This window comes from Amphibalanus amphitrite, unplaced genomic scaffold, assembly GCF_019059575.1.
Source record: "Amphibalanus amphitrite isolate SeventyFive unplaced genomic scaffold, NRLGWU_Aamphi_draft 000276F_arrow, whole genome shotgun sequence".
Taxonomy (NCBI): domain Eukaryota; kingdom Metazoa; phylum Arthropoda; class Thecostraca; order Balanomorpha; family Balanidae; genus Amphibalanus; species Amphibalanus amphitrite.
Window position 1 is genome coordinate 683,389 of NW_024881771.1, and position 23,965 is coordinate 707,353.

Below are 23,965 nucleotides of genomic sequence, written 5' to 3' on the forward strand. Positions count from 1 at the left end.
GTGATTTACGCAATCTTGGATTTACGATCTTGCTTTTAAAGGAATCTTGCCATTATTTCTCACCCCTTCAACCTGCGCCGAACGTACAAGACTTCATATCAAAACGATCAGTTTGTGAATAAAATGATATTCGAAAGGTCTATCAGCACCACCGATACGGCCTTTGATAGGCGTGTGTGATGAATTCTGATTCATTATAGGGCACAATACTGAATAGTGAATACTGTCTGCGGTGAATGTGTTACTCCGAACTCCCCAATAACTCCCAATCCCAATAGTAGTCCCAAAGCCAATAGCTACTCGGCCTTTGCTCACTGAGGCCAGTTTCAGGTTTTCCACGTTACCGGAATCAAGTAGCACCCCACAATAGGTGACCGTTCTTTTAGCGATCGGAATAGCCTTCCGCGACCCCGTTCCTTACTTTTATCATGAAAGATGAAGCATGCTTTATGATCGTGGTTGCTCGACAGTCGACGCAACCGCCATTGTGTAGTGATAGCGCGGTATCAGTTTATAACACTCCGGACAACGTTTGCGCCATGAGAAACCAGATCGCTAAACCTTGCTGCCCAGGCGTCGCAAACCCCATAAAGCACTCGGATCAGGACCGTAGCAATGATTACCTGAGTACGCATCTCATCCCGGTAACCTCCCGGAAATCCAACCGTCCCACGACAACGCCCAGCAAGAATCATAGCACAATTTTATTTTCAGGGACGTGAGCTAATCCCAAGCCAAAGACGTACATGGTTACAAGATGATGCGCCACGTGCATGGCGAGGAGCCCCTGGTCGCCATGGATACGGCATTAAAACAACACCAACACAGAGCTGGAATTCAGGGCGGGCCTCGGCCTCAGAGAGAAGTTGTCTGTGCTTCGCTGTCATTAAAACTATCTGACGGCGCCGGTTGAGTCCGCCCCGGGGCTCCTGACCGGCAGCGGCGGAGACCGTGCAGCCACCTGGCGGCGTTACCGACAACTAGTGGTTCACGGCAGCGGCCGGCGTGACCGCGGGCAGGTGATGATGAGATGACGTGACGACGTGACGATGGCGGGCGGCGGCGACATCCGCCGGAATGGAGCCAGCGCGAGCGAGCGCGCGCGCGCGGCCTCGGCGCCCTCAGCGCCCTCCCGTCTGCTCCTGGTACACCTCGATCACGTCGTCGTTCTCCATTTCCAGCGCCTTGGGTGTTTCGTCATCGTTGATCCGACGGCCGTCGAACAGAAACCGCAGTGACGTCACGGGCACGCCCTGCCGACGGCAAAAGGGAATTTAGAGGGGAACAACAGGGATAGTTCAATGGGATGGGAAAAGTGAAGGGGAGCAGCCGACGAAAAAGTTGGATAAGAAATACCCATCGGGCGACGGGGAGGAAGGTAATTACAAAAGCAGTCGACAGTCAAGTCCAGTGCGCCGAAACAATATAGTTTGCATGACAAAGTCCCATACTGCCGGCAGTGAAATAACGAAAATCGATAGACATGACGTCAAATACATTAAAAACCGGTATTGACATAAGCATTTCCAAAATGCCCAAATTGCTTTGATCAGACAAAGGAACGCATTGAAATCGATGTATGCCTTAGCAGTCGCTATCTATCCCATCAATCAACCGCATATCGAATGTCACTTATATCGCTTACGTCGCAACGATATCGGCAGACAATGAGCACGCATAAATGAAGCAAAGTTGGATCAGTAGCTTTCTGCTAAAACAACAATGGAGAGGTAGCGTTAGACTTGGCATGGTTCGCACGCAGATACGTACCACTCGTTCACTGTAGGACTTCTTCAGCTTGCCCATCTGCGTGGTCATCTTCACCCTGAAGTGAATCTCATTTGAATCCTGAAAACAAAAATGTGGGTGAAGAACTTCACTTCGATGGGATGGGATATTTTTCATTTAATTGAAATGAGATATTTTCGATTTGAGGCATTTCTCGATGTTGTGAGTGCTCAAACCTGTAAGTGCAAGCCACGGAGCCCATTTTGGCTATCTTAACTTAAAACCAATGTTAACCCGCGCCCTGGTGGGGTTTGTTTATAACACAACCTGGTGGGGGGGGGGGGCTATTTTTTGACCCCCCCATCTCCGAAACTACTGGACGGATCCGCAAAATTCAAACGGCGTTCGAAAGCCCTGTCAAATTCGCCAAGGGAACTCCAATTTCATTGACCTCAGGGTCACCGATGATGTCACAAGTCAGGTCAAACTCATCAAAGAAAATTTTTTGCCAGCCATGGGTCCTCTAGGGAATGCACTATAACATCGAGTAAAACGCATTTTCTCGAAAATCAGCGATAGGGTCAGTTGCCTAGTACATATGTTGCTATTAGAGATCACTGATAGCACCAGGTCAGGTCACAGGTCAGGTTACCAAGGGGGGAGGGAGGGAGGGGGATGGGGAGGGGGAGGGGGAGGGGATGAGGGGGATGGGGAGGGAGAGGGAGAGGGAGAGGGAGAGGGAGAGGGAGAGGGAGAGGGAGAGGGAGAGGGAGAGGGAGAGGGAGAGGGAGAGGGAGAGGGAGAGGGAGAGGGAGAGGGAGAGGGAGAGGGAGAGGGAGAGGGAGAGGGAGAGGGAGAGGGAGAGGGAGAGGGAGAGGGAGAGAGAGGGAGAGGGAGAGAGAGAGAGAGAGAGAGAGAGAGAGAGAGAGAGAGAGAGAGAGAGAGAGAGAGAGAGAGAGAGAGAGAGAGAGAGAGAGAGAGAGAGAGAGAGAGAGAGAGAGAGAGAAATGATGGTCAGCCATAGCAATCCACAAAAATTGAAATAACCTTCAAACTTGAAAGAGGCAAGGATCGAGCTGAATACAGAAAGACTGAAACTCAAGATAGGCTATATATTTGGCATGCTATTTATGAGCATGACATTTATCACTCAATGGAAGATAAGCCAATTATTATGCCTCAAATCTCAATTAGTTAAAATGATTTACTGAAACAGCATACAGGAAACTTATGACGAAAACGGCGCACCTTGCGACATCACAAATAACACTTTCGCACTTCCCATACAACAGAAACTGGTCAATCCAAGAGTAAATATGAACGTACCTGCCCTACCACCTTCAGCTTGATGTATTCTGACCCAGCATCTCCACCCTCCGCCGGCTTAGACTCCTGAAAAAGAACAGCTTTTAGAATGCCATCAGGATTATCCCGACAAGTGCAGCCCATGCACCTTCCTTATGTCTGATCAGAGCAAAATTGGCAAAACAGAAATATATGCAAGCAAGCAGTGCGTACTTACATCAGCCATTTTTAGAGTTGAAGAAAATGCAAAATATCTATGAATAAGTTACTTCCAACCACGTTTCACGACCGCGAACAAGTCCAACCGGCTCGGCGCCAAAAAGGATGCTAATGGCGGCAAATAACTGCATGGCCGTGCGCCGCATTCGTCCCTACTTATATAGAGATGTATCTTGTCAAATTTTGACCCATTGTTGCTAAGATTCCGTGCATATCAGCTTGTAAAAATAAGTTCTATTCGCATTTCTCCTTTGTTTGTACTATGTCGATTTTTTGGTCTGGATATTTGTTAAACCGAATTTAGTTTCAATCGATTCGTTTTTACTCCATTACTAACACCTTAGAGCAGCCAATTTTCTGTCCGCACTCCGCATGCAGTTCCTTTAGATTATTCTTTAAAAAATGTAAATTGTCTGAATATTTCTAAACGACGAAATAAACACCAGACTGAGCTTAGCATCTCAGTTCCTATCTATGATATGATATCTCAAGTTATGGCCCACGGGACTGTAACCCGGTTTACATAGCATATTTGACGAGGCTCTAGCTCGTTAATTTGGCGATAATTTCGATGCAGTGGTCTTCAAATATTTAGAGGGGATCATTTTGTAAATTGTTCAGCACCATTCGCATCTTTTGCAACATCACGGACGGAGATATTAGCTTGCAACAAACCCTATGTAAACCGGGTTTATGACTTTTCATGACCTAGCCAGCGATCCGACTAATGAAGTAGGAACGTATGATAGGTCTCTTATAGGCATCTTGTTATGAACTGAACTATCCTAGCTAACTCCCACCAACTCCCTCAGCCAATGCGGCCTAAAGCCTTGGTATGGGTTCGCTCACGAATAAGTTCCAGTGAAATAATCACAAAAACATCAGTCTGGAAAAGAGCCAATGAAATATTTTCTTACGTATCAAAACCATGAATAATCCACGAACGACTGAACACATTTGACCACGGGGAATCATCGCATGCAAGTGTCAGTTCAGCTTCTATCAGCCCTAAACTCCTGGCCAACATAAAATACGCTTCTCATCGCCAAATGTAGCTACCCTTCATTACGAACGTCAGTGCGCCATCTCCCATTCAGCTGCCGCGCAGTCCTCCGACGTGCACAGACGCGCCTCGCGGTCAACAGGCTGTATTTCGTAACGGAATAAAGAGGCGGTCACCCGCACGCGAAGACCGCCGCGCTGCGGATCCACACCGGATCCACCGCTCCGCGCCCGGATCCACATCGGATCCTACAGGGACCGGAGACGGGACCGACAGGTCTAGGATATCGCACTCGCAACAACGTTCGGCCGCCGCCGGCAGACGGACAGCACTGCGACCGGCCGACGGCGCCACGCGGACACAACGAATGAGTTCAGTGGAGCAATAGCGGCCGATGACATGAGCTAACACGGGGTTCACTACCGACGCGCGCTGTGCCGCCCTCAGAAACCGCGGGCGGCGCGATCAACAACACGTAACACAGGCCGGACTAATGGCTCACGCCGTGCTTCTACGCAGAGTGCTACACTCGATTGGGAAAACAGCGTCGTGGCTGCTCCGTCCACCACTGCTGCCTGGGAAAATGTGGAACAGCAGAGCAGGCGGAGAGGGCACGTGGGATGCGGTCCAGCCGGTCACCCTTTGAACATACAGTCGCACACAGACACACACACCGACAGTCCCGAGTCGGCCGGGGACATCCAACATGGCGCCGTTGGGACACTTCCAATATGGCGCCGCCGTCCGAAAATACACACACCAGCACGCCGATCCGCGCACACAACTCCACACAGCAAACACAAGTGGGGCACGCAGAGACGTCTTCCCGCCAACACCGAGAACGAGCAGATCTGGTTTATAGCATTGCCAAAGAACAAACATTTGTCACAACAAAACACTGGTTGACTACTGTCGTAACAACTGACTGCTCGCCTATCACCCCGCCCGCCCGGGAAAACCCGCTCTCTGTTTATCACTCTACTAGCCCCTCCCTCCCCAGACAGTCGAGAGTTCCGCAGGAGAAGCAGAGAGCCCTTCTCCGAAAAGGGGACATCTACCCCTCCCTCCCGGACACTGAATGAATGGACCCCGTTCCCACACAGCTATAGATCACAGGGTAAATCGGAGACGGTGGCGGCGGCGGCGGCCCCTAGCGGCGGCTGCGCGTCTCCCCGCGGGCGCCGGGCAGCGGCGGGGCCTTCCCCGGAGCCCACGGCAGCTGGAACTCTCTGTAACAGGGACACACGGAGAGCGGTCAGACTGGGACATTCATCACAGCGGGCTACGGCCCATACGGAGTCGCACAGACACTGTCGGTATCAGTCCACTCGGCATCACTTTCACAGTCACGCAGACAAGTCCAGCAACATAAGTGAAATCAGTACGCCAACTAGAAAATAACAAATGACAAGGTGACGCTGGCTGGCGAGAAAGGAATATGTATCGTTTAGAAAAAGTCGTTTAATTAGACAACGGTAAAAACAACAAGCTTACTTATTCAGGCATCTAAGTCACCTCCCTTGTAAATACGATGCATAAAAACAAGCGACTAAGTGAACTGAGAACCACAAGCCTGTCAAACCGCCTCCATGTAAGATGGCATTTCATCTGCTACCATACAGACGCCAGCTCGGCATTCGGTAGCACCATTCCCTGGTAACCTCCAGCGCCCTCGCTCCTCTGCCCTGCCTCTCACCTATGCGCCAGCACGGGCAGGTTGGAGCCGAACGCGCAGACGGGCAGCTCAGGCGCCACCTGCAGGTACAGCGCGCCGCTGGCTGGCGGGCGCAGCGTCAGCGACCGCTCCGACTCGGACGGGTCTGCCGAGCCGCCGCCGCTGCTGGCGGAGCGACCGCCGCGGCCCCGCGAGTACGACTGCTTCAGCTTCTCGTAGGCGCGCTGTTCGCGGAGCCGCTGCAGGTCCCACCTGTGGGTCAGGGCTCGGGTTAGAGACCGTCAGGTTCCTACACCTATTCACGTGGACCACTAGCGTAAAGCCAGCGGGACGATAGCCCGAATCGAAACACTTCATCCAATCATCAGCTTTGACCTCAGCTCCCCCTTATGTCGATAGCAGACAGTTACACACTTTCAGCACTGAGCGTTGTTCCAAACAAACATTACATATAACACAAACAACAGAACCGTGCATTGTGCATATTCTCTCCCTGCATCGTCTTGCTGCGACACGATCCACCCACCGTTTGCGGCGCTTTTCGTCGACCTCCAGCTTGAGGTGTCGCTTGGCGAAGACGGCGTCGTCTGTGCTTTCCGCCGGCTCGGCGTTCGGCAGCGGCGTCAGCGGGTTCAGGGTCCAGCGCGGAATCTGACGACATCGGACCCGGGGTGGGCAATTAGAGGGCGCCGCAGGCACAGGTGAGGAAGGCATATTTACTCCAGAGCACCGAGCAACAGCCATTACTGTCGTGAAAACTTTCAAGCTGGCCGATGCGAGGTTCACTCAGACTAGCGCAGGACACTTAGGCATAAGGAAACAGAGAAACCGGTTACAGTATAACTAAATCGAAATCGGCGTCAGCTGCTGTGTCAGGCAGACCCGAGGACCAGTGAAAACCAGCATCAGGCAGGGTCGTGATGAATCAGTTTAAGGCGAAGTGCGAACCACGAACGTAAAAAGATGGAGCAAGGCCAGAGCTAGATCCAAAGTCAGGCGGACAAGGACAATCGTAAAACGAGACCACGGCCGGGGCAATAGATCAGCAGTCAGCACCGGTCTGACGTAACTGAACCACCATCGTCCGACTTTCCTCTCTGTGCCAGTGGTCTGACTGACCTCAATGTACGTTTGTCGCCCGGCGCCCTCTTCCGTGTCCGATTCTTCCGCCTCGGCTGGTATGTACTGATAGTACTCGGCGTCTGTCAACATACACTTCCTGTGGCGGGCCGGCTCGTCTCCTGCCGGATACAGGGACCGTCAGGGATGGTACAGGGCAGGAGGGGACGTGCAACGGTACGGTCACAGACGGTTCGACTTGCGAGCAAGGGGCCGATGGCATGAATTACGGTACGGAGATAACTAATTACGTTGTATTTATTTCACGGCACAATCGTTCAGAAACGGGATTTGAACCACGCTCATGACCGTGGCCATTGATAGTGATTGCGATAAGCTAAGAGATTGATTGAATATGAATGATGAGATCAAGATCGTGCTATATTGTCCGGGTGGAAAATTCCGGAGTGATATTACGGCCATGAAGTGAGTGCTCTGCACGTTCTGCAGCGGCACCTTTGCGGTAGAGTTTGCGCTGCAGCCGGCGACTCTCGGTCGATGTGGAGATCTCGGCGGGCCGGTCAGCCGGAGCCTGCGCCGGAGCCGGAGCCGGAGCCGGGTGCCGCTCCGCCGGACCCGGCTCCGGCTCGGTGGCCGCCGAGGAGCGCCGCGCGCGGCTGCGCATGGGTCGGCGCGGCGCCGGCGCCGGCGGCGTGGGCGCCCGCTCGTCGCCGCTGGTCTGCGTCTGCTGGCTGGTGCGTGCCACCGGAGACCGGGGAGAGGTGGCCGAGTCGACACGGGTGACTGGCGCGGGCGCGGGCGCGGGGACGGGCGCGGGGGCGGGGGCGGGCGCGGGCGGAGCCGGCGGCGGCGGCGGCGGCACGGCGCCCGGAGAGCGGGCGGGCACAGACAGCCGCCGCTCCATCCGCTCCATCTTCTGCAGCAACTGCACGACCAGACCAGACAGACCCAGTCAGACACTCATGGCAATCAACACAGTATCAAAGCCTCCACAGGCAACACTGCTCCAAGCAGTCACAAAGCATGATTTACTAAAATTTAGAGGGAAGTCTGGTAAGCATCCCTCACACCTACAATGACATGCCTACAATGAGGTTGGCACTCACCAGTTCATTCTCTCGCCGAAGCGCCTTGAACTGAGTTTCCCTAGTGGCAGCTTGGTCAGCCTGATGCTGGATTAAATCCAAATGAATGGAGAGCATCTCCTGAGGAAAAGCGGCACATCATGTCATCAGCAGGGTAACATCCCATACATATTCCCAAATGCCCTGAATTACATAATAAATACCCATGAAGGTGACTATACATGATTATCAGGATTGTGCTTCATTCCAACTCAATACATCATATAAATAATAAGGAAACATTGTAAAATGCAAACTTTATCAATGAAACAACATCACAAACATTGTTTAAGTTTTTAGCAATTTCAATTCATTCAAATGATATCTCTAGTATCTACCTACTAACTACCTATATACTCTGATTCCAGCATTGTTGACTAGTAGGTACATACCTTTAACTTCTTGATTTCCTTCTCCATTCTATGCCTCTCATCTGGTCCAAGTGCAGTGGTCTTGCAATTTGAAGCATAAACTGACATTCAGATAGCATTAAGCAGCTCTGGGTCCTGGAACAAAGTAGAACCAACATCATCAACAATGTACCTATGGGCAGCTGAATTGAGCTGATGTTCATGCAATTTAAACAGTGACACTTTGAACATAAAATATACTGTGAAAAGAAACAATAATACAATCATACTTGATCACACAGGGAAAGCATCATTGTTGTGATGAAATACTGTGAAGTTAAATGAAATTGAAATGACCCCTGCTGGCTACAATTATCTTAAACTTTGAATTAAGTACATGCCTATTTCAACAAGATTTTCTCAGCCTACCTAACTGAAACTTAAAATAAGACATTTTAGTTTATGTGCCAGTATTTTTAATCATAAGAGGTATTCATGAGATAAGAAAACTGAAAGGGTTGGATAATGGATTTGGATATGCTTCAGCCTTTTGCATAACCCCAGATCACATTTTTGAAAGGCGTAATCAGATACACACACACAATGCAACACGTTTGAACTTTCCAATGATGTGCATGAAGAGCTCTGGAACATTTTGAGTGGTAATTGCAAATACTTTCATCTCATTCTTCTCATAGTCAAAGCCCATATCAATAATGAGAAGTTTACAACTTCCAAGACCCCAAAAGATGAAGACTTGAGAGTCAAAGGTGAAACTGCAATCACAAACAAAGAAATGCTCCAGAGGTGACCAAATGGAAAGGAGTGCGCGCTGCTTTCTCTTGATTTTCTCATATGTACTAATGCAAGTACTTTTATAAACCACATTACCATCTACATTTCAAAGCAAGGAATCCCATCCACACTCCACAAACTCACAAATTCCTAAACTGTTTATTTACGGCGCAAGATCACAAGCTTTCAATTCAAGCTGCTATTACACTGCAAAAAGCCAGAAAGGCCGACAACATCTAAAATTGACTCGAATTCGCCAAAATAAAACTTTTTTTATATTTTCGTCAATTTTTGAATAATAACTAGTATCAGTATATTTGAATACTATTTCTAAATGTTTATTTTATTAGTTTTCTTTTCTGTTTTGGTGAATGTGGTGTTTTACACTCAGTGAACATGCTTGATCTTACCGGCTTTTAAAGAAAAACAACATCTCAAAATGCATTCATTCGCTATATATTCAACATTTTAAGTCATAATACATAATTTTTAAAGTCAAGAGATTGATAGATCCTTTTCATATTTTTAAGTGTTTTCAACCTTTTATCTGTGAATTAGACGTTTGCTCCTTTATTTAGCTCAACCTTGGTTTGCGTGAAGTTAATGCGCCATTCGCTGCTCAATTATTGTGGAGGTGTGCGCGGAGAGGCCTGCGAATTTTACATTTTGTGGGATTCGAATTTTGATGTGGTTTAACCTGTCATTCTAAATTATAACACTGTGAAGGTCAGTACTCGTATACTTTCGGTATGCGATTGTGGCTCGAAAAGCGTAATTTATTTAGCAGTCTATTTGAATCTGAATTGTCACAGCAATAGCGTACCAGCAAATAAGTTGACAGTTTCAGCTCAAAGTTTGATGGGAGTGAACATAAGTGGAAAATTAAAAATCTCTGAAGACTTGTTGTAATATCAGTGCTGGAATGTGTTTATGTTATGGGCTCACAATTCCAATTTGCCAGTGTATCAGCCTTAAATTCCAACTAGCAACATGTATTTCTGATGTCCGGAGGGCTCTTCACAGGCCTTGTGTGTGGTTAGACTGTACACAGGCTGTAAGCTCCGCCTACTGTGTGACTGTGTCCCTACATCATCCTTCTATCCCAACACAGCGACCACTGTGGTCAGTCGAGACCAGCCTCAGGACCGTCCACCGCACGCAGCTGTGACGTCAGAACCGTCTACCCATCCCCTACCCCCACGCCTGCTGCACACACCGCACTCAGCAGTCTGCGCCGCGGTACCTGTGAACACCCCTCTGGTTACTTAAGTACCTACCATTTTGTTGACTGTTTTCTCTTTGATAACTCCCAATCTTGTTGACAGGTGCTGTTCCATTACCAGCGGACCACTGCTATCTGCCGAGGGCTGTCCCTCGGCCATGTCGTCCTGTGGCTGTCACCAGTCACTCCTGCTGGTGGCCATCACAGCACTCATATGGCTCAGGGCAACACTGCCTGCTGCTGCTGACATCTACGTCATCGATGATGACCGCAATGCCACAGTGCTGTCAATGGATGATGCACCATCCGCCTTTGGCCCCGTGGTCAATGTAAATGGACTAGAGGTGAGTGATGCTGGAAAGTCACTTTATGGTATATAAGCTCAGTACCTAATCATCACAGTAACAATGTTTCAGCCATCATAACCATAATGATTCTAACTAGCTGAATTGCATAAACAGCTGAAACTTTTATAACATGTTTTCAGCTTAGTTTTGTAAGTGGCCAGACTACAAGGTATAGCAACAGAGCTTGGCAAGTCGGGGGACCAATTCACACTGGTCTGAGCCAAACAGGCTGGAAATTATCACCAGCTGATGCCAAAAAAGGCCTACAATCCACAGTTCACACTAGATACTTTGGATGTCCACCTTTTGAATAGCAAATAAGGTAGGAGTGAGCAAAGACTGATTGCTCACTGGCCAGCCATGCTATGATGTCTGATGAATCATTTTCTGACCACCAGCGTCACTGGCTCCACAACTCAGCATGGTACTACTTAAGGCTTACATCAGGCCGCATACAATATCCTCGTAGCATCAAATCTCCGCGGTAAATCTCTGCGAGAAAATCTCGAACTGGGCAATTATCCGCACCTTATGGTGAAAGATATGCAGTTTAAGCGATCACAAAATGAGAACTTGTCAAAATTGGCATGTTTTGCAGCAAAGTTAAGGGTGATGGTCAGTGGTCACAATTCTGCAGTCTGCAGCATCACCTCCCTCCCCTACCGACAGGGTCCGCTGGTGATCAGTGACCCGCCCAACGCCTGCGGCGCTCGCCTGAACGTCACCGCGCCGACCACAGACCGGATCTGGGTGCTGCTGATCGAGCGTGGCGATTGTCAGTTCCAGAGCAAAGTGCTGAACGCGCAGAACGCCGGCTTCGGCGCGGCTATCGTCTATAATGTCGGCTCGAATGCCATCAGTGAGTGGTCTGTGCAGTGTGCACCTTTAGTGAGTTAGTGAGTTAATGCCATTATGCTATTAGTGAGTATCCGCCTCACCGTCTGGTCATACTCTGACTTCGCTCAGTCATGATAAGACGACACTGTCTGGAGCTGATATAGTGGCATGGTTTACATACAGTCATGTTTTGTGTATAGCCGCTGGCATATTCTCGCACGTTTACGCTACGCTATGTCGGTGACCTTGTAATTCGTCTACATTCATCGCCGCGACGGCGATGCAGCGTCGCGTGTTGCGGTGTTTAGTCTGGTCATATTTACACTCGATGGCGGCGTGCAGACGTCGGCCTTTGTTTGCCGTGACGATACTCCGGGCGGTGTCACCTGTGGATGTAGTCACCTTACCTAACCTCCCCTCGTCCCCCTCCCCGCCGTGTTTCTGCCCATCTGTGGTGGCTGCGCAGCTAACGACAGTGTGTCCCCTACAGCACCGATGCACGGCAATGGTGCACAAGAGGTACGCATTCCGTCGTTTTTCGTCGGTATGACGGATGGACTTCGATTGACTCGGTACACCAACGCGTCACGGTGAGTTGTGACCGCGGCTGCACAGGGTGCGGATACCAGACTAGGTCCCGGGTGCGGCTACGCTGGCACTTCCCGACTGGTGGCTGCCTGTCGCCCGCATGCTGACGACCTTGTATAAGAGAAGGCTGGGATCGAGCGGGGATTGTTGGTGGCGATAGAGGGGTGGGCAGGGCTAGGGCACCGGCACAGACAAGCATTTTATAAGTGGTCTGTAGAGCGGGGACCACCTGTTGCCCGTCTATTGTAGTTAAGTTTTTTTGTTGTCGGTCTGCCTTTCGGTCTGTCTGTGGGCCCGCTCGTTTTAATACGGTCTGTTGCCGACTGCCATCCCCTCCCCTTTTCCCAACCTCTGATGATCTGGAAAAGGGCTGTCCGCCTAGCAATAACACACAGAGCGGATATCTGGGACAGCAAGAGGCCGGCAGACGACATGGTTTAGGGACTCCCCCGCCCCGACTCCCCAGGGCCCACTCCCTTCTCCGGTCTGTCTATCTCTAATATCGGCCGTCGTTGCATGCGATGGCCGCACGTGACGATAGGTCGCTGATCTCCCTTCGCCGGCGGTCGTACGTCGTACACGCTCGATGACTCACACACCGTAACGGGGGGGGGGGGGGGGGGGAGGGGCACTGCTGCCGGTGCAGCGTTGTGGGGAATGCCTTTGTGTTACGGGATGGGCAAGCGGCGCACTTTCAATCAAGCGTGCGCTATGACGCATAGGATGTTGCTAGACGCTAGTTACAGAACTGCGGAGTGCGGAGTCGATGGATTTTCGGTGACTCCGACTTCGGGTAGAACTGCCTACTCCGAGCGACTCCGACTCCGCAGCACTGGCCTGTTACGTGATGGGTGTTTGTGTTTGCTGCCATCACTATCATGCGACCGACTTTTGTGAATTTAATGGCCATTATTGTACGGGACTACTGACACGTGTGAGTGCTATTTTTTTTTCGGGACGCCCTCCCTTTAATCTAGTGTTCCCCGGTTGATGGCCCGTCTCGGCTCCCCCTTCCACAAGATTTTATTGGTATTCCGTTGCATTATTCCCGCATTGTCTGAGCGGTGTAGGAGGCCAAGCTCCCCGTACGGCATTTTCAGTGTACAGTGCCTCACTTCCCCATTCCTTCGGCTTTCTCTGACCGACTCCAACTGATACGCTGCCGCCGTGGGTTTCAGGTATCACCTTCGCATTACCAACAGTTACCCGTTCGACTTTGCCGACTACCTGATCCCGTTCGCCGTGGTGATCGCCGTCTGTTTCGTGGTGCTCGTCGGTATAATGGTGAGTTGAGCGGTGCCCTCCGCTGGAGGCCGGCTGGCAGGGACTGGGGACCGGCCGACCGTGGCTTGAGAACGGGTTCCCGGGACTGGGGGACGATCACTAGCTAGCGACTGAGGGCTGGTTGGTCGCCATTGGTCGGGACTGGGTTCGGAGACCTTCGTTTGAGCGTTGGGGTCGCTCGGTCGAGCTGACGGCTTGTGTTTGTCGGTGGTCGGTCAGGAGTCAGGGGGTTCAAGGCGGTCCAAATGTTGTGATTATTACTCTAGCGGGTCAGACCGGCCGAATGGGGCCCGGTCGCTAGGTGTACAGCCGTCTCGGTGGCTGGCCCAAGTTCTGAGCTATGTATACTCCGCGCAAACCTCGGCACCGTCGGCTACGTTGGTTTCTGATGAAAGTCGTCCCGTGACAGCGAGAGGCGGACCGGAAGCTCGTCATTTCCGGTCGGACCTGTGGCGGGGATTTCGTGACGCTTTGTTAGATTTCCAACCGCCGGGGATATGTATATATAATGTACCTATATCTTCCACCCGGCACCCCCAGTATGATGCTGCAGTTCTCATGAATATATTCCCCATCATACTCACACTGCGATCCCGGGCGGCAGCGTGTCTAGCTCCGACCATGACGCTGCGGCCCGCCTATCTGCTTGCGTGACAATGCGGTCAGTGGAGGTCATTGGTCTCCATAGTCACTTGACGCCTGTAATTCCCACATCGGATGTCTGTGAGTGAAGTGAAAATTATCGTCGAAATCGCTGGTAAAACATTTGTTCCCACGCTCAGATAGTGGTATCAAAGTGGTTAAGCTGAAGTTTTATTCTGTTTACCGGTGGATTTATGTTTCTATGCGTCTCTCGTGACACATCGATAGCGTTTGTGCGGCCGATTTGTGTTCCTATCTATCGTTCTCCAGTGGGTCAGTATCGGCGCAGCCCGGCGAGCCCACTTTGCGAGCCGATAGCGATTGCGACACACGCACTCGGAGCCACGGTTCGGGGCACGTGGTGGTAACAAGCCGTCTACAGCCCGTGTGTGTGACTGACAGGCCCGCCGGCGCGGACGGAGCGACCGGCCGTGGCCACGCGTCCCCCAGGGACCTCGTGCGGGCTGCGGGGGCTGCCGGCTCGGCCCGGCCCGGCCGGTGCACAGTGGGCCGATATGCCATTCCAGCGCGACAGGGCCTGAATCTTCGAACGGAACCCTCGGTTTTTCCCGAGTAATTCGCGTAAAAAGCGGCCGATCGCAACGAAACTTTCAGTACCCTCGCGATAATTAATTTCACAGCTAACCTGGAAGTTTCATGACCCTGACCTTAATGATCTTTGACCTGTGACCTTCTTTCGAGACCATGTTTGGCCGGAATCGCGATTCAGCGTATGTCGGCTCGCATTAGCCGCGAGTTTGCAGTCTTTTCGTGGTTTAAAGCGTTCAAGCATGGAGTATTATGTTGCTCCCATGCATTAGGGTGGGTGTCAAGGTCACCGGAAGGTCAGGTAAGGTCATTGACCTTTGATGACCTTGGGTCAATTTTCGAGTTTTACATGTTTCTAGGCTAGTTTTTGGAGCTGAATTCGAATCTAGCAACCATTTGAACATTTGCTATGTAGCTTTGGTGCCTTCGTAACATGTTACGAAGCTGTCAGAGGCGGTTGCCACCTACTACAAATACCCGGCAAAACCCTTACTGGTTGACCTGACCTGACCTGACCCGACCTGGCCTAAATGTATGAAGACATCATCTATGATCATAAATATCATTATATTCGTGATCAGCACCCAAAAAACCCGTAGCAGCCACCCTTTACGACGTTCTAACTGGTCCCAATTTTCCCGACTTTTGGGTCATTAACCTGACCTGGAAGATCAACCGATGACCTAGGGCCTACAAATGGGTATCATCAGCTTTCTCTTGTCACGGGCAACACGCTCGTCTTTTCCGGGAAGCTCTAGCTCGACCAGGGGCGAAACGGCAGGGGGTCCAACGGACCCCTTCTATACGTCCGCGGCTGGAAAAACACCACTAGGGGCGAGGGTTACGCCAAATCTGAGGGCTTATTTCAGAAAGACCGCCAAAAGAGCAATTGAATGCACTTTTACGCAACGATGCAGCTCTATTGGTCCCCGAGGTAAGGGCCGGTGTTTCGAGAAATGTTGTTATATACAACATTTTACCTTTGATGACCTCTGGTGAAGTGATCTTTGACCTGACCTAGAAATGACTAATTATACTATCTGGAATTTCGGGCGCTCTTTCGAATGCCACTTACTACGTGTCTCTATGTGGCCCAGGAGCCGAGTTAGAAGGGGAGTGTTCAATCAACGCCTCCCGGCCCGGCGCGTTTGACGCCGAGCACCGGTCCGGCGCGGGTTGATGTTTGGCTGCTACATCCAAAGTCGCAAAAAGTCGCAAGAAATGACTGTTGGATCTTGTAGTGGAATAACTCATTGACATGTAGCGAGATTTTCGAAGCGGTACTTTGCGGTACTTTTTTTAAAAGTCTATTTGTGTGTGACATCAATTATGTGAAATTATATTTTCATCTTTAAATCTTTGTGGTACAAATACATCATAGCCAAGTAAGAGTTCGCCATTTTCATGTGGTTATGTGTGTTCTGCAGACCCGGAGCTATCGTTTAATGTATACAAATGTGGAATTCCTCCTCAAATTGTGATTGTTTTCGTGGATCAAAGATACGCTGTCGAAGAGTGCGGGGGACGAGTTCGGTCCAAACGATTCCGAAGTTCGTGTTTAAGCTGAGTTTTCGCCATGAAATAGCAATTGTGTTGGAAAACAAAGACCACAGCAATGTAGTATGATCATTTTTGAACAAATTGGTATAGGTTTCATTGCACATCCACAAAGTTCGATTTTTACACCCATGTCGTGCTAGACCTGGCGATCGGCCCAGTGTGCGGTGTCTGTTGATGGATGCCCGCTGCGGCCGCTCCCTCCAGCGGGCGGCCGCTCCTCTCGGCCGTGTTTACACCATGGGCTGGTGGTGACGTCACTCATGCCACTGGCGGTGCGGAGCGGTAGGCGGGGCCTCCGGTGGTCGAGCTGTTAGCCAGCGAATGCCGTTATGGAGTTTGGTTGTAACGGGCCCTTGAATTCACCCCGGTCGAGGACATCTCCCTCATCTCCCTCGTAAGGTGCCCCCCCCCCCCTCGTACTTCTACCGACCCGCATCAGCGCGAAAACAATCCCGCGCGACTAAAATACGATTAAAGTGGGTTTACAGCTCGTAACTTAGCTAATGATGCTGCTGTTGAAAGCCGAGATTGACAGCCGATACAATGTAGACGGTGACCGCAGGATGCCTTTCATGATTTTGGTTATACGCTAGTACGATCGGTTGGGAAAAAAAAAAACACTAGCTGGTACTCGGGTCGGCGACATACACTGGCTATCCCCGCTCCCTTCACCGGCCTTGCGTCACTTTCCGAGTTCGCCCCTCACTGAGGCCTCTCCGTCCGGTCGTAGGGCATTTCCGCATCGTGTCTGTCCTTTAGTCTGCCCGTCCCATTTTGGTATCCATATCTCTTCCCTTTGCTTTTATTTTTCCTCGCCTTTCCATCCCCACACTCCATCCCCTCCCTCGCCCCTATCCCTCCCTCCCCTCCGCCTCGCTACTACGTCTGTTCCATCTGTTCGCCCGCAGCGTTGGTTGACCTTGCGGCCCGCGCTGTGTCGACACCGCCCGGCCAGTGACGGCCCCTGCACGGTGGCCATGAAACGGGCAGTGTAAATAGTGACACACGTGTGCGGCGCGCGGCGGCCGACTCAGCGGCCTACTGCGCGTCACAGCGACATGGCACCCACGACCGCGGGGGGGGGGGGAGGGAAGGGAGGAGGAGGGAGAGGGCACTGGTGGCGGGGTATTTTAGCGAGCGTGGGTCTCAATTGGACGCCGCTACCGAGCCGGGGTGTCTCTTGGTGCAATCTGGCGCAAGGATAGGATGTTTGTACATTTGGAGTTGGGAGTCTGTCGTCAGAATTTGACCTTGGACCAGTGTTGGAAATAAGGCCCTTCGCTGGTCCCAGTCGGGTCTAAACGATTTTGTGCTTCTTTACAAATTTATACTCCGGCACCTGAAATTTCTGAAATTTCCAAACTATGTAAAGGAAACTGCTATTATTACGCCTATAACATACATTTATAGCAGTGAGCATGTACATTCTATCGACTGTCACATTTAGTAGGCCAAACATATATGGTTTTCCTGTTGCGTGTTCTAAAAGCTGGCCGGTTCTCCGGAACAAATTTTATTCTCCGGAACCAGGACCAAAATTCACAATTCCAGCATTGCCTTGGACATGAGTTCAGTGGTCGTGGTCGGCAGGGTGTAAATATTTAGCTTAGCGTCTCTTTGTTTTCTTTTATAATGGTCATGTTGATCATGATGGTGCGACTTTTAGTACCACCTTCAAACGTAGAATAGCATTATTTATTTTACGAACATGTTGCTTATACATATCGTAATCAATGAAGAGTTGAACCCCTCTTCTCTCCAACACTCATCGTATGCAGTGCACTGATGCTTAACTGAACCCTTTACCATCCCGTGCCAGTTGTACAGGTGTGTTACTGACCCGTCCCTTCCCCCATTAGCTGTACCGGTGCTGGGCGGACCACCGTCGGCTGACCCGTCACCGGCTGCCCAAGCGCGTTCTGGACGCCCTGCCGGTGGTCAAGTTCGACAAGGCGGTGCACACATACGACACGTGCGCCATCTGCCTGGACGACTATGAGGACGGCGAACAGCTGCGTATACTGCCCTGTAACCACGGTATGTTAGTCCTGTAACCACGGTTATGTGGGCCATGTAACCACGGTACGCCAGCGGCCCATCGGACGGGCCCATCCCTCCCCGTAACCACAGCTGGGCGCAAAAGGACCTTGTAGTCGGTGCGCCCTAAAGCCCCCAAAAAAACAAACAAACCGGTAACCACAGTATGTGAGCTGTGTAACTTCTATGATTTTCCCATTCAACCAGCCTTCAGCAGCAGCTGCTCAGTCTGAGATAAAGCCGCGGTAGCTATCATGGATCTTTGGCTGACTTGTCTTTCCACTGTTCCCTGATAGCATAGGTATCACACCAAAACGTAGTCACCACCACTCAACAGCGCGCGTGCGTGAAACCTTGGCTGACCTATCCCCGTTCCCCGCAGCGTACCACACCAAGTGCGTGGACCCATGGCTGACGCGCTCGCGGCGTGTCTGTCCGGTGTGTAAGCAGCGCGTACGGCTGGCCGGTGACCCGGAGGCGGGCGCCGGCTCCGACTCCGACACGGCCAACACAGACACGGAGCGCGAGCCGCTGATCGCGCGACGACAGAGGCGATACGGGTCGACGGGACCGGTGAGGAAGGGGGGATGGGTCGGCGTGACGGGGGAGGGGAGACGACTCTACGACACCAGTGAGGGATGAAGGGGACTAGACCTACAGGGCAGTGCTATCTTGCCAGTGACGAGACATCGCGATCATCGACTATGGCAGATCTGACATTGCATGACAAGGGGTTTCGATAACCTAGTTTGCAATCCAGGCACGCAAGCTTTCAAAGCATCGTCATCGCAGTGTCGCACTGTGTCGCAGTACCTACATTGACATTGTGTGATTCTGGTCTCTAACCGTGTGTATCCGTCGGTGTTTCCGTCAGGGTCGGGAGCGGTCGTCGTCCGGAGCCAGTGGATCTCGCCAGGACTCGGACGGTGTCCAGCCACCGCGCCGTCCCCACCGGGTAAGTGGCTACTACTTCCCCTACTACACTGATTCAATGATCTATTCTCTTTTAACACTCCCCCCTGCCCCCAATTAGCCACTGCCGGGTCGGCGTTAACGATCGAGATTTAGAAGAGTTTAAGCTTAAATCAATTACAAGTCAGGTGTGATATCCGTCCTAATTTCCGTGTGGACTCATACAATGTTTATGAATCTCCTAAGCAATTATACTCGAATGATTGCTGTGCTGTCGGACCGATCTATGTGACCGTACCTACCTGGCAGGATATGGCAGAATGGCCCGCCTGGGATAGGAGCAGCACAGTGTGCTATGGCAGTTCAGCTACTGACCACGTGATCATGTTTTTCTGTCGGTGCAGTCGTCTCGCCGCCTGCGGAGACACCAGCGCGCGCTGGCTGCCGCCCGACCCGCCTCTGCACCGGCCCCGTCTGCCCAGCCTTCTGACACCCTGGACACACTGCAAGAGGAGGAGCCCACGTTCATTGTACCGGTGAGTCCCTCCTCTCCATCTGACGCCCTGGACACACTGCAGGAGGAGCCCACGTTCATAACTTCATTGTACCGGTGATGAAACGTCTGAAAATAGGACCACATTTTATCGTTCTTGCTGACTGTGAACCGCTAACCCTACCTTATCGTACGTGCGACTTAAACAGTCTGATTTTATCGTACGATGAATTCCTAGGCCAGCCTAAACTATGTAGGTAAACAATGTACTAATCTCTCGCTGTCAAACATTGGGTGAAGACTTCCACTGGCGTCCACTGCCGTCTTACTGAGCAGACGTCCAAGTTGGCGTCTAACTTGGCGTCTAACTGTTGGACGGAGACTCCCAAGCTGGACGCGTCTAAAGTTAGCTGTCGCCAGATAGACGCAGCCGCCGTCCAGCTAGACGCGTCTAGCTGGACGCGAAATGGAAGTCTCCACCCAATATCTGCATGACCCGATATCGGTTTGACTTGCTAGTTCCTTGTTTGTCGTAAGCTGTCTTGTTCGGTGTGTTGCAATTTGAAAGATTTTAGAGCGGCTGAACTTGATCAATGTGCGTATTCTGTCAGTTTCTTCATCACTTACCTATTTTCTCCGTGTGTTTATGTTTTATTTGTGTATGATGTATATGTTATTATTTTTTATATTATGTTTTTTTAGCCATTCAACTTTTTTGTTGCTGCCTCAATTTATAAAGATGTTGGTTTCTCGCTGTGTTTCATAGTTCATACTCATCAATATTCATGCTCCATCGCGCAAAATAGTCATGTTTCATAGCGTAGTGTCTGATCAGCGGGCGCGTTTTTCAGGCTGCTGAGGGCCCGTCAGCTGCCGGACCGTCCAGTGTCGAGCCGCCCAGCCTGCCACGGCGCCAGGGACCGGCGGCCCGTGGCTACCGTCCTCTCGACGACCAGGACTCAGGTGGGCCAGGCGGGAGGCGTGGATAGGCCCCGGGATGGGGGGGGGGTGGCGTAACGTAGAGTATAATGGAAACTGACCTTTGGCTGATAGTCTTACCATGATTGTATGTTGCGTTATGTATTACTCTTTTCCTGACTCTATGACCTTTCACGTTATGCAGATTCTTCGCTTTTAGACGTTGTGTAGCAATTGTGCACTTAAAATCCGGTCAAAACTAAAAAAGTGAATATTAAAAAATTACCTATGCATCAATTAAGTTGGTATACCAGTATAACGCCTTTTGGGGCGACTAACGGGGCGAGCGAGAGGGTGAGCCTTGCACGTGCGAAATTTCGAGGGGTACCTCCAACTGACTTGTGCACGGCACCCTACTAACCGGTCTCTTGCGATGTGCCAAATTTGAGTACCTACAATCGGCCCAGCCGTTCTCGAGATCTGGAAGCAGCACCCTGCACGTGCGCACGTGCAAAATGGGTCCCAACTGACTTGTGCACGGCACTCTACTAACTGGTAGAGTGCCAAATTTGAGTGAGTGTACTCACAAATTTGAGTGAGTGATGAGTGTAGAGTAGAGTGCCAAAAGTAGAGTGCCAGCCGTGTACCAAATTTGAGCGCCATCGGTCCAGCCGTTCTCGAGATCTGGAAACGACCCCTGCACGTGCGCACGTGCAGCAGCACCCCAACTCTGGCACATGGATATGCAGTGCCTAGTGGGTGCCTACCTACATGCCAACTTTCAGCGCAATCGGCCAAGAAGTTACCGAGATATTGCAACAATTACAAAACTGACACCTCTTCGTTTTGCACGTGGCACGTGCATAAGGGGTCAGCCACATGCATCGGGAATAGTCCAATACTTGGTAGAAGGAATGAAGCTACCCTACAAAAAATACCGCGTGTAAATCGGTCAAGTGGTTGCTGAGATATAAGCCTCGCAAAAGCGTCCGCACGGCCGGCCGGCCGCTCATACTCAGAAATTTCCGTTAATCTAAGGAAAGACTCCGCTCGCTTCGCTCGCTCCGTAACCAAATCAAACACTGGAATGCAGTGTTATCTCGAATGTAAGTGCTGAGCTTGCATACCTCCGTAGTTATCGCCACGATGCACGTGCTGATGAAGATGCCGCATCTCCTTGTGCGATGCTTACTCGGGAGATCTGATGCACCCATTTGACTGTATCTGTCTCACAGACGACGAACCCGTCCCCGGCTCTGGCACCGAGGAGGCGGCGGCCGACCGGCCGGCGGAGCAGCCTGCCCCCATCGAGCCGCGCGTGGTGGTGGTGACACCAGAGACCGGAGGACGGCCTCGCGCTCCCTCCGCCGACTCCGCCGGCCGGCAGCCGCGAGTGGTGACCGTCGAGGCCGACGACGATACCGACGGCTCCGACGGAGGGGCTCCCGGAGAGCGCGTGTGAGACAGACCGGCGAGAAGTGCCGGCCGTGGCACTGAGAGGATACGGGCAGAGCGGCGACCTGTCCGTTGATGACGGGGACGAAGGAGGCGGCCGCTGTCTGCGACTGGACCCAGTTGGACACTGCTGAGGGTGGAGATGGCATTGTGGAATGCTGCTGAGGTCACTCCTTCGTAGGCGACTGGCTGAGGCAGGTACCGGGGGGAACAACAACAACAACCTGCTGCACTGTGACCGCCACAGAGGCTGGTGTGTTGATGTGGACCGCCACGCAGAGTTCCATCCGTCGTGACAGTGGAGAGTGCCATTACCCCGACTCCTTACGCCGGCAGCCAAGGCGAACGCCGAACGCTGAATAGGTGCCTGACCCTAGCCACCAGCAGGCGAGCCACAGTGCAGAGTGCGACGAGCAAGTGTGCCCATTGAGCGGACTACGACCGCCGAGAGATTGTATGACAGGCACTCTGAGTGGCCTTCCGAGCACCGCCTGGGTATGTGCTGTCCTGTTTTACGTGTTGTGAGCACTGAACTGCAGTGTGTATGTGTGTTTAAATGTTACTCTCATTTTGGTACCCACGTATGGTCCAAGGCTAGGCTTATTTGCCTTTAACGGAGCGTTTTATCATTAGAGTCATCATATTCGTACCGATTTAAGGTTGCAATCCTTGTCAGTATGTTTTATCTTGTATTACTATAGCTGGGACGACGCATTACGACCGCGGTGTGACGCTGGCGGTCGGCTGCGTCACGAATAGCTCAGTCACTACCATTGTTACGATCGGTTCGTGACGATTCCGTGACGGTCGGCTGCGTCCCGTGTTGCCGTGAGCGGTCACACAGCGTCTGTGTTGTAGCGCGAGTCATGGTGTGTGTGCGTCTCTGGTCAGAGTGGTAACGGGTAGAGTCGGTGGCTGTGTGGTCCTGTATGTCAGATAGCCGACTGTCAGCCTTTCACTGCGGGCTGTCACCCTGTCACTGCGGTCTGTCACCCGGTCACTGCGGACTGTCACCCTGTCCAACTCCCGGGTCAGTCTCCGCTCGCGGGCTATGGCAGCTGCCGACGGTAGATAGCCGGCCGGTCCGTACCACTAACAGCAGAACCGGAGCGCCGCGCCGCCGGCGCTGCAGCTCCGCCGTGACGCGGCTCTGACAGCTGTGTGAGTGACAGGGGGTCTGAGTCAGCACAGTGACGTATCGCTCCGTCTGTCTGACGACGGAGAGGGCTATCTGTGGAATGCAGCGGGCCGACTGTGTAAATGGGTCTTTCACACCGTTTTAGTGAGTGTATGATGTGCGGACGACTGTTTGGGACATTAGAAACTTCTTAAAGTGTTGCCTAACCGTTTGTCTGCTGCCATCCCGACGGGGTATGAACTAGTGACATAGCTTTAGAGCATATGTATGTGCATACATTGTATCCATGCAAATGATTAACCGAATAAAGTCTCGATCATCCGTCACTATTTCTGTCAAACACCGCGATACATCAGCGCAGTAGAGAAGGCTTGAAGGTCTCGATTAGTTACTGCTGCGTTTATATGAAGGTGCGGTGTTCTCCGCAGTGACAGGCCATCAATAACGCTGATTATTGCCAGCTTACCTCCCCCCCCACACACACACACCAAAAAAAAATGTATCAGGCTGAATGTATTTTTTGGTAACTATTGATAGCGTAGCAGCGAAACACCTTGCATAGAAGTCACCGACATATCTTTGAACGGTCATAATTTTGTGACTTTTGTTGGCTTCAGGAGCAGTAAAAACCTTATTACAAGGCATATCGTTATATTCTTCATGTAAAATCAAACGTTTCGTCTCTGAGCAAAGACATCATCAGT

General features: G+C 51.5%; 3 protein-coding genes across 7 annotated transcripts; 1 reads left to right on the forward strand and 2 right to left on the reverse strand.

Moving 5' to 3' along the window:
- Positions 1-686: 686 nt before the first annotated feature.
- LOC122387182 (small ubiquitin-related modifier-like) lies at positions 687-3,387 on the reverse strand. The gene is made up of 4 exons (XM_043377108.1): positions 3,251-3,387; positions 3,055-3,120; positions 1,771-1,848; positions 687-1,253 (listed from the first exon to the last, which is right to left on the reverse strand). The coding sequence occupies exons 1-4, from the start codon at positions 3,257-3,259 to the stop codon at positions 1,122-1,124; spliced, it is 285 nt and encodes a 94-aa protein (XP_043233043.1). The 5' UTR covers positions 3,260-3,387; the 3' UTR covers positions 687-1,121.
- A 997-nt stretch (positions 3,388-4,384) lies between these two features.
- LOC122387205 (male-specific lethal 1-like 1) lies at positions 4,385-9,450 on the reverse strand. Of its 4 annotated transcripts, none has more exons than XM_043377156.1 (8): positions 9,424-9,450; positions 8,527-8,640; positions 8,117-8,215; positions 7,506-7,935; positions 7,050-7,171; positions 6,457-6,581; positions 5,952-6,182; positions 4,385-5,484 (listed from the first exon to the last, which is right to left on the reverse strand). In XM_043377156.1, exons 2-8 carry the CDS (start codon positions 8,611-8,613, stop codon positions 5,406-5,408), a joined length of 1,173 nt encoding a protein of 390 aa, XP_043233091.1. In that variant the 5' UTR covers positions 8,614-8,640; positions 9,424-9,450; the 3' UTR covers positions 4,385-5,405. The 4 variants fall into 4 exon arrangements, with proteins under 4 accessions (XP_043233091.1, XP_043233089.1, XP_043233093.1 ...); XM_043377154.1 differs by having other exon boundaries at positions 9,376-9,437; XM_043377158.1 differs by lacking the exon at positions 9,424-9,450 and adding an exon at positions 9,383-9,405.
- A 416-nt stretch (positions 9,451-9,866) lies between these two features.
- Positions 9,867-23,587, forward strand: LOC122387185 (E3 ubiquitin-protein ligase RNF167-like). 2 transcript variants are annotated; one of them, XM_043377114.1, is made up of 11 exons: positions 9,867-10,005; positions 10,623-10,845; positions 11,518-11,707; positions 12,176-12,275; positions 13,452-13,557; positions 18,168-18,345; positions 18,728-18,918; positions 19,220-19,300; positions 19,662-19,793; positions 20,602-20,713; positions 21,904-23,587. In XM_043377114.1, exons 2-11 carry the CDS (start codon positions 10,660-10,662, stop codon positions 22,128-22,130), a joined length of 1,503 nt encoding a protein of 500 aa, XP_043233049.1. In that variant the 5' UTR covers positions 9,867-10,005; positions 10,623-10,659; the 3' UTR covers positions 22,131-23,587. The 2 variants fall into 2 exon arrangements, with proteins under 2 accessions (XP_043233049.1, XP_043233048.1); XM_043377113.1 differs by having other exon boundaries at positions 9,885-10,005; positions 10,605-10,845.
- The last annotated feature ends 378 nt before the right edge of the window (positions 23,588-23,965 follow it).

What these genes read in the sequence shown, in the direction of transcription:
- LOC122387182 (XM_043377108.1), bottom strand. An exon ending in AGCTGAAGGTGGTAGGGCAG is followed by an intron (nt 1,849 to 3,054) that starts GTACGTTCATAT and finishes TTTTGTTTTCAG; the next exon opens with GATTCAAATGAGATTCACTT. An exon ending in AGTCCTACAGTGAACGAGTG is followed by an intron (nt 1,254 to 1,770) that starts GTACGTATCTGC and finishes TGCCGTCGGCAG; the next exon opens with GGCGTGCCCGTGACGTCACT.
- LOC122387205 (XM_043377156.1), bottom strand. Translation starts at nt 8,613, where the DNA reads ATGTCAGTTTATGCTTCAAATTGCAAGACCACTGCACTTGGACCAGAT. An exon ending in AGGAAATCAAGAAGTTAAAG is followed by an intron (nt 8,216 to 8,526) that starts GTATGTACCTAC and finishes GCTTTTCCTCAG; the next exon opens with GAGATGCTCTCCATTCATTT. An exon ending in GCGCAAACTCTACCGCAAAG is followed by an intron (nt 7,172 to 7,505) that starts GTGCCGCTGCAG and finishes TGTATCCGGCAG; the next exon opens with GAGACGAGCCGGCCCGCCAC.
- LOC122387185 (XM_043377114.1), top strand. Translation starts at nt 10,660, where the DNA reads ATGTCGTCCTGTGGCTGTCACCAGTCACTCCTGCTGGTGGCCATCACA. An exon ending in TGGTGCTCGTCGGTATAATG is followed by an intron (nt 13,558 to 18,167) that starts GTGAGTTGAGCG and finishes TTCCCCCATTAG; the next exon opens with CTGTACCGGTGCTGGGCGGA. An exon ending in CACCGCGCCGTCCCCACCGG is followed by an intron (nt 19,301 to 19,661) that starts GTAAGTGGCTAC and finishes CTGTCGGTGCAG; the next exon opens with TCGTCTCGCCGCCTGCGGAG.